Below are 12,690 nucleotides of genomic sequence, written 5' to 3' on the forward strand. Positions count from 1 at the left end.
ACGAATAAATAAATTTAAAAATTTGTATTTGAAATAAATATTTTATTCCGTTTATACAAAATTATATGTTAAGAGTATTAAACGATTAAAAGAAAAAAATTTAAATGTTAATGATAAACGAAAATGAAAAATTAGTCAAGGAAAAGTCAAGGAATCTTTCTTAGTGGAAAATGCAACTGTTTCGTTAGAAATTCAAAATTTTTTTAAAATCATTCTTATTGGTTAAAAATTTAACTATTTGATTGAAAGTTCAAGTATCTTTGTAGAAAATTTACTTCTTATTTAAAACTGATACTTTGTTTTCGAAAAGTCAAGTAAAAATATTTTTGAATAAATATTCCACTATTTTTTTGAAAATTTGTGTTTTTATTTTGAAAAATGCATCTATTTTAGTCACATATATTGGTTTTGAAAAGTCAACTGAAATCTTTTTTAGGTGAAAATTCACTTAAAAAGAAAATTATTTCAAAATTCATCTGTTTTAGTAGAAATTTCATCTTTATTTAATAAAAATGAAACTTCTTGATTGAAAATTCAACCATTTCATAGAACATTTACTTCTTATTTAAAATTTATACTTTGTTGTTCAAAAGTCAATTAGAAATCTTTTTTAGGATATAAATTCAACTATTTTTTTGGAAATTTGTATTATTATTATTTCAAAAATTAATCTATTTTAGTAGAAACTGCATCTTTTTTTGATAAAAATGAAATTGTTTAGTTAAAATGAAAAAATTTTGGCAAAAGTTCTTCTTTTCGGTTGCAATTTCATTTATATTTTCGAAAATTTACTTGCTTAAAATTCATGCTTTAGTGTTAAAAATGCAAGTATCTTTATAGGAAACTTATTTCTTGTTTAAAACTCATATTGTCATGTTCAAAAGTGAAAAAAAATTTTCGTATGAAAATTTCAAATAGTTTTTGAAAGTGCAACTGTTCGGTTGAAAATTATTTTTCTCGGTTAGAGGATTGAACTATTTTGTTGGGATCACTTTGTTAAAAAAACATTTTTTGCCTAGTATTCATATTTTTATTTTAAAATTCAACTCTTTGGTTGAAAGTTTAACTATTCGGTTAAAAATAATTTTTTTATCGTTAAAAATTAAATTTTCGTACAGAAAATTCGCCCTTCGGCTTGATGATTCAAAAATTTATGTACAAATTTTTTTCTTTAATGACTTAAAAATCTTTATTTGTTGAAAATTCGTCGTTTTGTTTCTCAAAATTAATTTAAAAAAATTAAATTTCATATTTTTTGCTTTAAATACCAACTTTCACATTTTTTGGTTGAGATTTCATCATTTTAGGTTAAAAATTTCTTTCTTTTACCAAAAATATAAGTATTTTGTTAGAAAGGTATCTTTCATGGTAAATAAGTAATTTTTTCTCTAAATTAAATAAGTTAATTTGAACATTTTAATTTTGTATCTCAAATATTATTTTATTCCGTTTACAAAAAGATCTAATTATAAAAATATTACAAGATTAAAAATACTGATATGTGAACGTTAATGGTTAGGAAAGATAAAAAATTATTTAAAGAAAAATCTGGGAATTTTGAAATTTAAATTTTCACCCTGTAGAGCTTTATTTAAACACAAAACATTTTCATTAGTTTCAAATCCTATATCTTATTATTTCTGGAAACTATAAATTGTTTACCATAAGAGCTGGGGGGGCAGAAATATTTTGTTATAATTCGATACAGGGGGGGGGAGGTCTTAGAAAGAGCCTATAATCGTTACATAATTTGAGTAAGAACCCTTACTAATTTAGCAGTGAGGCAAAATATTACTAATTGCTTTAGTAGAATTTCTACTGCAGTAGAACCTCGATTTTCCAAAGCAATGTGGGGAGGAGATACCTCGGATAAGTGGAAACTCGGATAATACGGAAGAAGTACAAATTTCGAAAGTCGGTAATAGAGCACTGTTTCAATCTGCTCAATCGTTTTTTAGAGCTAATTTTTGTTTTATTAATGATTCTCTGTATTATCCGACCATACACCTCGGTTAATGCGGAGTGCTGGGATGAGTCCTGTTGCCTCGGATAACACGGAGCCTCGGATAATCGAAGGTCGGATAATGGAGGTTCTACTGTAATTCAAATTTAGAGAGTACAGTTTCTTTTTTTTTCGTGACAAAGGTTCAATTCGTTCTTACAGGTCAGTCGTGAAAATGCGGCAATTCTAATTAAAGTGAGGGAGACAATGAGAGTCGAGCTCAGCACGAGAGCCATGTTCCGACAGCAAGAAACGTGAAAGTCTATTCCCGCGTAGAACACGCCGAAAAATCGTGATAGCATTCACGTAAGCCGTCAGATACGTTTGGATGTCAATTAAAATCGCGAAATTCGCTGCCAGTAACGATTGTATGGTTCTTTCGTCGATGCACGTTTTCCCATAACTTTTTGTTGACTCGACAGGATAATGCGACCAATAAAATTATTTGCAATATTCGTATTCACAAAGACCACGACTCCCCAACAGCGAAAAGTTTCTTTCTTCACTCTTAGACACACACATGAAGGTTTGCAAGTACTTTTCAGTCAATATTTCGGTGTTTGTGTGAAAAACTCTGGAGTGGATAAATTCGGGAAAAAGCAAAAAATTGAAATGGTTTCTTCAGTCTGGGGAATAACAAAGAAAAGTTATTAAATCTGGGGATAGTAAATAATTAAAGTTTCTGACACCGCTTCTCAGTTTCGTAATTCGTGTGCCAGAAGAGTGTGAAATGTAATTCCTTAGTAGATTCTAGACACTAGATAGGCGCGACTAAGGTTTAATTAATTATCTGCCATTCTAACGTTTCATCAACTTATGTAACAAGCAAGTAAATATATTTCGCCTACTTGGTGAGGAGATCTTCTGAAATTTATGTTCGAAATCGCGTTTCGAATTTCTAAAAGCGCTGGGATTTCCGATGCTCCACTTGTTTGGCAGAACCATTACCCCGAACAAGCTGAACCGTTTGATCAACGGGATAATCGAGCCATTCCGCACACGCGACACGTGCGGCAGAATTTCGCGCTTGCGCAGTTTAAGAAAATATAACAACCACATTCCGAAGTGGCTGATCGCCGCAAGTTCGGGGTAATCAGTGCACCGAATCTGGAGCGGACGCTACATCAACCCGAAGTGCAGTGACTATCTCACGACTAGAGTAACGGTTTTACCTAAATCCTTTCCGTGTGACATCTCACTAATCTGCTTGCAATTTTTCTCTCTAATGCGAATTTGAAAATTTGAAATTTATTCTTATATTTTATAGAAAAAAAACTTGTATTTTCAAACTAAAAAGCTCATGCCAAACAAAAAAGTATTATAGTTTATCTTTCAATCAAAAAGATGAAATTTATTTTTAAACAAAGAATTTTAAAACCAAAAAGACAAATTTTTAACCAATAAAGCTCTTTCACTCAAGAATTAAATACAAATTTTATCAAAATTGTTGAACCCTCAAGCCAAAAAAAATGTTCTCTACAAAAATCGAATTTTCAAAAGAAAAATATCTATTTTCAGCAAAAAATTAATTTTCCACGTAACTGATGCACTTTTACCCAAAGAAAATGAAATTTTGGACCCAGAAAATTATTTATTTATCAAAAATGGAGAATCTTCAACTTTTTTAATAAACAGTTAAAATTTCAATCAAAAAGATGAATTTTAAACTAAAAATATGAATCTTTAGTAAAAAAAATAATTCCCTAACGAACTGGTTCAACCAAATTTTGGAAACAAAATAGTTGAATAGTAAAGCAAGGAAGAATAATTTTAAAGAGTTTCACTTACATAAAAAAGGAAATGAAATTTCTACTAAAACAGCTGAATTTTTAAATCAGAAAGATAAATTTTCAGAAAAATAGTCAGTTTTCAGTTAAAAAAGATTTCAGTTCACTTTTCACGATCAAAATATGAAATTTTAAACAAGAAATAAGTTTCTACGTAAAAATGGCGTTTTGAATCCAAAAACACGAATTTTTAACCAAAAAATATAACTTTTGAACTTTTTGGGTTCGAAAACTCGTATTTTTTTGATAAAAATTTAATTTTTCGCGCAGAAACATAATTTTGGTTTAAAAAATATATATTTTGATCTTTAAAAGTCGACTAGGATCTTTTTTTAATTAAAATTCAACCACTAAAACTAATGTAATACAAATTAAAGTGATTTAAGATGATTTTTTAAATAAAAATGCAACTAGTTGCTAGAGAGTTGAACCATTTTCTTAAAAATTTATGCTTTTTTGGTTAAATAAAAACCTCTGTTTGGAGTGATAATTCAGTTTTGTTCACAGAAACTTGTTTATTCCTTAAAACTTCATATTTTGATTGTGAAAAGTCAACTGAAATATGCAACTTTTTTGTCAAAAATTATTCACTTTGTTAAGAAATAATTTTTTTCTTTGTAGTTTTATGTTTTTAGTCAAAAATTCATCTCTTTTGTAGAAATTTAACCTATTTTGTTTTAAAAAATGTGTTTATAGGCAATTCAACTACTTTAGTGAAAGTTAAAATAAGTTTAAATAAAAATTGTTATTGTCATAAAAGCCTTTTTTTTAAATTAATTCTTTTGTTTTATTTAACTTTTCCATTTTTTTAAGATTGACCTTTTTTATTTGAAAAATCTCCTTTTTTGGTGAAAAAATCATTGTATTAATTTGGAATTTCATGCTTGTTTGATGAAAATGCAACATTTCATTGCAAATTAATTTTTTGCTGAAAAGTCACATTTTCAATTAAAAATTCAATTTTTTTAGAGATGATTCGTCCTTTGGGTTGAAGGTTTAACAATTTAGATCAACTTTTATTCCTTTCTTTAGTGAAAAATCTTTATTTGTTCAAGTGTCGTTAAAATAAATTAATCAATTAATAAAATTGATAAATTTGAAAAAATGTGTAAATAATTAATCAATTAATTTTTTTAAATTTATATCTGAAATATTTTTTATTCCAATTATAAAAGATTTTATGTTAAAGATATTACAAGAATAAAATGCTGGTATTTGAATTTTATTGATCAAGGAAAATTAAAAATTAGTCAAGGAAAAATCAGAGAATTTTGAAGTCAAATTGGTTTGATTCGAAACTTTTTTTTTTGTTATAAATTGATTGTTAAACTAAAGATATAACTGTTTCTTTTATTTAAAAATTTGTCTTTCTTAATAGAAAATTCTTGTAAATTTTCGAAACTTTTATACATTAAAAAATGACTATTCTTGCTAGAAAATTGAGTCTTTTTAACTTAAACATCATGATGAAAATTCAACAATTTGTTTGAAAATTAATATATATATTTTTTTTGGTAAAAGAATAATCTTTTTGTCGAAAATATTCATGTATTTTATTCAAAATTTATTTTTAGGAACAGATGCACCTTATTAGTTGAAAATTCGTTTCTTTGGTTATATATTTTGTTTTAAAATTATTTTATTGGCAAAAGATTATTTTTGTAAATTGAAAATATAACTTTTCCATTTACGTGTGAAAAAATGTATCGTTTTTAATTAAAAATACATCTGTACGGTTGATATTTCATATTTTTTGGTGACAAATTATTCTTTTATATTTAAAAATCATGTTTAAATTATAAATTTCACCGTTTAGTAAAAAATAAATTAATTTTCTTGAAAAATAAGAAAATTAACTATAATCGACAATTTTAATTGTTGATTTTCAAAATTGAATTTCCAAGGTTTTTAATTGGCAATTTTATCATTTTCAACGAGAAATAGACAGTAATTTTCTTTTTTTTATCTAAAAAATAGGCTGATAAATTTAAAAAGATTCAATTATTAAATTATAATTTTCATTATATAATGAAAATTAGAAAATTTCGAAAGCTTTGACTTAAAAAAATTGGATTTATTTTTCAATGTCAAACTGTCTTCTAATCGCTCCTCATTCCAAATCATTTAAATTAACAAATAATCAATTTCAAATTATTTACTATCAAACGATCTTAATAAGAAAAAATGAAATCTTAATTCCTTTGAATTCAAAATGATTTAATTTTTTCAATTATAATATGAAAATATTTAATTCTTAATATTTTCGATTTATTCTATTTTTGAAATTTAAATCGAAAATCGTTCTATTTCGCGATTTTAAAATTCGAGGAGTAACTATCAAATTATTATATTATCATGAAATTAATTATTCTGATTACAAATATTTAAATTAAATTATTTTTTGATAAAAAAAGGAAACTAAAAACTAGGATGAGTAAGATGGTGGGGGGTGGAGGGAGGTAAAAATATTTTTTATTGCTTTTTTACAGAACACTGTAATGCAGTTGAATCGACTGGAAACGGCTGTTTTGCAAAGCTATTAATTATACTTTCAAGATGCTTCCGGAATAATTTATTCCACCTCGTAATAACCACTCACAAGTCACAACAGCCGCTTCCGACACTCTATTATAAACTTTTCCGGTTCATGTTCATTTGTAAGCTGTCTGTAACCCTTTATAAAAAAATCACTTTATGAATGATATTTCTTCCGTGATTTGAAAAAAGACCGTTCACATTTTCTGCAGTTGTTTTTTTCGTAAAACGCCTTAAGGCCATGTGACGTGTGCGTCACGTGACCAGATTCCTACATTACCAACGCTTTTTTATTTTCTAACTGATTTTCATTCGAAACACCACAACGAGTTAAAAATTTGGGATAATAAATGAAAAATACTAAGAAAGTCGGCTCTGGTCCTAAATTTGTATAATTACAGAAAAAGTTTTTTTTTACAAATAATTGTTATCTCGTTTGATCATAATTATTAAAATTTAGGAACAGACCCTGCTTCTCATTTATTATCCCAAATTTCCAACTCGATGTTGTTATTAGAATAAAATTAAATTAGGAAATAAAAAAAGTGTCGGTAAGGTAGGAAACTGGTCACGTGATCCACTCATTGCATGGCCTTAACGGGCACACAGTGGGCAAAAATGCCTTTTTTGATCCGAAATAACGTACAGCCCACAAATATTAACCGATTTGGACAAAAAAATTGAAAAAAAGCTGATAAGATTTCTAAGAGAGCTGTCAAGTCTGATTTTTGAACTACGTTTTCAATCTTTTTACAAAGAAACAAATATGACGAAAAAATGGCCATTTTTTCTATTTGACGTTCCCGGTACTCGTGAATAACGGGAAAATTTCTGATATCGCCTGAGTGGCATTAAGTAACATTACTTAAAGATGTTACAATATTGGGCAATACACAAAAAAGTGTAGTAACAAATTATTTGTTTAAACAATGGTTTTCACGATTTTCGATAATTATACGTTTTTTAAAGTTATATTGCAAGAAATTCGAATGGAAATAATATTATTTTCAAAATATTTGTTCTTAAGACTTTTATTGTTTATATTATAAACAAAGTTAATTAACAAATACAGTAATCAGGCATTTTTCGAAGGAAAAATTAGTCTTTTTCGATGACAAGTGGTTTTTAATCAGGAACTTTATGATAATTTTAGCAAAATTCATAATTTATTGATTAATCTTATGATTTCTTAAAAAAAATTTAATTAACAATTGCATTATTAGGCATTTGTCTACAACAAATTTCCTTTTTTCTATGTCAACTTTTTTAATTAGGAAATTCATGATAACTTCAGCAAAATTCATAATTTTTTCATGAATTTTATTTTGTTAACAAATTTAATAAACAAATGCATTAATCAGATATTTGTGGAAAAAAATTCGTTTTTTTCTATTTTAACTTTTTTGAACCGGAACTTCATGATAACTTTAGAAAAATTCAGAATTTTTCGATCAATTTGATGATTTTTTTAAACAAAATAAATTTAAAAAATCATTATTCGGGCATTTTTCGGTTGAAAAATTCGGTTTTTTTTAATTCCAATCTTTTCATTTCGAAACCTAATGACAATTTCAGCAACATTCGTTATAAGTTTATAAATTTCATAACTTCTGTAAACAAATTTAATGAAAAAATGCTTTAATCAAGCATTTGTCTACAGAAAAATTCTTTTTTTTTATGCGAACCTATTTAATTAGGAAATTCATGATGACTTCAGCGAAATTCATGATATTCTGATCAATTTTATGATTTTTTAAAACAAATTTAATAAACAAATGCATCATTCAGACATTTGTTGAAAGAAAAATTCGTTTTTTTTCTATTCCAACTTTTTTAATTAGGAACTTTTTGATAACTTTAGCAAAACTAATAATTTTTTGATCAATTTCATGACTTTTTAAAACAAATTTTAAAAACAAATGCGGTATAGGGGCATTTGTCAACGTAAAAAATCTTTTTTTTCTATGGCAGACTTTTAATTAGGACCTTAATAATAAATTCAGCAATATTCATTATTCATTTATAAATTTTATGATTTTTTAAAACAAATTTAACAAATAAAATGCATTATTCGGGCATTCATAGACGAAAAAATTGATTTTGTTTCGAATTCAGTCTTTTTAATTGGGAACTTCATGATGATTTTCGCAAAATTCATAATTGGTTGATAAATTTTATATTTTTGTAGAGATAAATTTAATAAACAAATGCATTATTCGGGCATCTGTCGATGGATTTTTTTTCCGATATCAGTCTTTTTAATTGGAAACTTATTGATAATTGCCGCAAAATTCAAAATTAGTTGAAAAATTTTATGATTTGTTTAAGCAAATTCAATAAACAGTTAATTATTTTGTCATTTCTATAAGGCAATACTCGTCTTTTTCAATGTGAGTGTTTTTTTAAGCTGCACCATAATAATTCAGATTTCCTGATTAATGCATCTGTTTATTACATTTGTTTGAAAAATCGTGAAATTGATTAAAAAAAAATATGAATTTTGCTAAAGTTATCATGAACTTCCTAATTAAAAAAGTTGACATAGAAAAAACTAACTTTTCTGTAAACAAATGCCTGATTTTTTAAGCATTTTTAAATAAAATTTGTTTAAAGAAGTCATAAAATTTATTAACTTATTACGAATGTTGCTAAAATTTTTCATGAAGTTTCCAACATCATTAAAAATTAAAGTAATTATTTAATTGTTCAATAGAATAATTTTTTTCTTCTTTTTTAACTGAGTTTTAAATTTCCATCTTTTTGGAACATTTTTTAAATAGAAAAACTATAGTATTTGAATTTAATCGGAAGGAATTTAATTTGAAATTGTTAAATTATAAATCATTTAAACTGAAAACTGTGCAACTATCTAGTTTTTTATTTAGGGTCTGCGAATTCGAAGAACTTAAAATCCAGAAATTTTTGTGAATTTAAAATCAAAACCCATATATTTAGAATATTTAATTCTAAATTTATCAAATTTGAAACTGACTGAAACTTAATTGGTTGAGTTTTGAAAAGTGTAATCGAAAATTTGATAATTGTAAATTTCTAAACGAATCAATTTACTTTAAGAAATAGAAATGTTCAATTATAAATTTAAATAATTACAAAAAGTTTGAAATCATAATTTTTTCATCAAATACAAAAAATTTATATTTTTATAATTTTTGAAGCTTTTACTTTAAAATATTCAATTTAGTTTTAAATATCAACTCCTCCCTAATGAAATTGCCTCAATTATAAATTTTGAATTCGAAGATTTTGAATTTTAGAAGCCGCTGTTTGAATATTTTTTAAACTTTAATATTATCAATTTTCAAACGCTTTTATCCATAAATGATACACGGGAAATTTCTTTTCATTCCATTTGAAATATTTTGCATTTTTAAATTTTATATTTATACAAATTTTTTTATCGAAACGTTTTAAACTAAAAATTATTTTATAAATTTTTCCTAATCATCAAAATAGTTTTGTCTCCGCTTTACATTGGAACTTATTAATTTATTGGATATTTAATATGCTACAAATATTTTTCTGAGATATGTATGTGCAAAAAACTGATTTTAACGATAAAAAAATAATTTGTATTCTCCCGATGCATTTGAATAATTTTTTTTACAGGACGGCCACTCCTCTAGTTTATTTTTTTTATTCGTTTCTTGGATTTCAGCCTGCATAAACTTAAATTAAAAAAAAAATAATGTCATTAATTTTCTTATAAAATTTTTATATTATTTTGTCCACTTTAAACGATTAAAATTATTTACAAAAATTACTTTTACTAAATAAATTTTTTAAAAACATAACTTGTTAGCTTAATACTGTTAATAATTATTGAGAATATATACAAACAATAAAAACGAATCGCCAAATCTTGCAGTTAACGACGTTTTTCCAAATTTTTGTAATAATTATTCAACAAGTTATTAAAAATTTTGAAAATTTATTTTAATAATCAGGTGTATCTTTTCTGTAAGATTCCAATGATATAAAAAACTTATTTTTAGATTTTTTGCGGTTGACGGTGTTTTCTCAAATCACGGCATATTTAACCTTCTAAAGAATTTTTCTTTTTCTATTTTCCAGATAACCCTAGTCGCATTTAGTTTGGTCCTGGTGGCCACAGTCTTCGCTCAGGACTATAGTCAACTTTTTGCTGGCTTTGGACCTTACCTTAGACTCACTTCCGGAATGAGGGATCCAAGGTCAAACACAGGTAAATCAAAGTAATTTTTACAATCTCATCAAAAAAATTGTTAGATTTGTGTTAAATTTTATCCCCCTCGTTTTTAACAAATTTCGAAAAAAATTTACACTTTTTGTGTTTTAAATTGAAGATCCAGTTTGTCATCGAGACATTTTGGATGAAATTTCAAAATGTGGGAGGATTTTCAAAATTTTTCAGACCACTTTTTTAGAATTCAGGAATTTTATTTACGGTTACTCATAGTATTGAAAAAGAAAGAAAATTTATCTTAATGACTTTTTTCAGTAAAAAACAAATTACTAGATTTATGGCATTTACAAAATTAAAAAAAACAGACGAAAATGAACCTTTTAAGACAATCAACACACGGTATGTAATAAAGTCAAGAAAAGTTTATTTTTTAAGGCCTTGCAAGATTATCGTTAGAACCTTTTGAATTTTCTCGAAAAATTCAAAATTCAAATTTTGACAACACAAAAAATAATGAAAAATCAAAAATTCCACTTTGCTGTGAAAATACACAAGGCACAACAAAATATAAATAAACAATAATTGTGCATCCAATAAATATCTACAAATTTTTTATTGATGAATTTTTTACAGGATTGCATAGTTTTGTTTTATTAGTAAAAAACAACATTAAAAGAAATTTAGTCAAACGACACAAACGAAGAAAAAATAAAGAAACAAAATTTTTTCATCCAAAGAAGAGCTAAAAATTTGTTGTTAATTATTTTTTAATAGGATGCATAGTTTTTGTTTTATTTGTAAAAAATAACCTCAAAAATAAAAAATAAAATCTTTGGATAAACGACACAAACAATAAAAAATAGACCCACAAAATTCGTTCATCCAATAATCTGCTTAAAATTCTTCGTCAATAATTTTGTTTATAGGACCCGCCATTATTGTTTTCTTCGTAAAAAATAACATTAAAAATAAAAAAAAAACAAATTAAATTTGTTGAAAAAAGAAACAAGCTATAAAAAATTAATGAATATTAGTTGTTCACCCAAAAAGAATATAAAAATTTATTACGAATCATTTTCTAATAGGACGTGTAGATTTTCTTTTGATTGTAGAAAATAAGATCAAAAATAAAGAAATTATTAAAATTTTTGAAAAGAGAAGAGAAGCTCATAAAAGGATAGACAAAAGTTGTTTGGGAAAATTAGATCTACAAATTTAAAAAACAATGTTTACAAAATTTCTACATGTAACAAAAGTGGGGCGGGGGAGGGGTTGGGCGCTTTTGTTAAATATTCACGTTCTGAGACCCCTAAATTCGAAAAAAAAATTTTCGAATGTGTCTGTTTTTCTGTCTTCTTTCCGTGTATCTGTAGATTTTTAGTTTGCTAGCATAATAGTTTTTAAAAAAATTGACACATTAGATTGGCCCTTGATATACTCTTCTAGTGGGAACATTTTCAAAATTTTTGAGACCACTTTTTTTTAAGATTGTAAAATTCTATAGCGGTTATCAGTAGTATTTTAAAAAACAAACAATTTTTTCTTATGATTTATTCTGATAAAAGAAAGTTACTAGAGTTACAGCATTTATAAAATATTAAAAAAGAAAAAACGAAAATGAACATTTTCAGCCAAAAAACGAAGCAATACATAAAAAATTAATTGGCAAAAATTGTTTACGCAAAAAGGGTTGACAAATTCTTAATTTATACTTTTCAAAAAGGACGAAAATTTTTGTCGTAATCGCGAAAAGTAACATCAAAAATAAAAAATAAAAAGTTTTTCGAAAAAAACACACTAGACGACAACAAGAAATAAATATACAGAAATAAATATAATATAAATTTGATATCATAGTTTTGAAAATAATGTAGAAAAGTTTACATGTTGGACAAAATTGAGTGCGAAGCACGAGTTGCGTGATGCAACCATGTTCATCAAGGCCGAAGGAGCTTTAACAAAAGAGAATTCACAATCATTAAATTAAAGTTGTCGATACTTTGATCCTCAATTTAAAAAGGCCTGCGCACAAATGTGGGAGAAGTTTAAATACCATTCGCGTAGCGCAAGATAAATATTATCAAGCGCGAAGCGCGAAAATCAACTGACGCGCACCCTTAGGCGCGCTTAAACCTGCGATCTTAATAAAACAAATTTTTTTCAAAACTGAATGGTGATCTAAA

The 12,690-nt window shown here is 25.9% G+C and overlaps 1 protein-coding gene across 3 annotated transcripts in view; it reads left to right on the forward strand.

Moving 5' to 3' along the window:
• LOC117171761 overlaps positions 1 to 12,690 on the forward strand; it is a 116,015-nt gene that overhangs the window by 61,476 nt on the left and 41,849 nt on the right. For 2 of the 3 annotated variants that reach the window (XM_033359368.1, XM_033359366.1), the window contains exon 2: positions 10,417 to 10,546. In XM_033359368.1, the coding sequence (XP_033215259.1) occupies positions 10,417 to 10,546 (130 nt within the window). Of the gene's footprint in view, positions 1 to 3,799; positions 3,811 to 10,415; positions 10,547 to 12,690 lie in introns of those variants that run through there. The other variant, XM_033359367.1, reaches the window with a different exon arrangement.

Source organism: Belonocnema kinseyi, chromosome 4, assembly GCF_010883055.1.
Source record: "Belonocnema kinseyi isolate 2016_QV_RU_SX_M_011 chromosome 4, B_treatae_v1, whole genome shotgun sequence".
NCBI lineage: Eukaryota > Metazoa > Arthropoda > Insecta > Hymenoptera > Cynipidae > Belonocnema > Belonocnema kinseyi.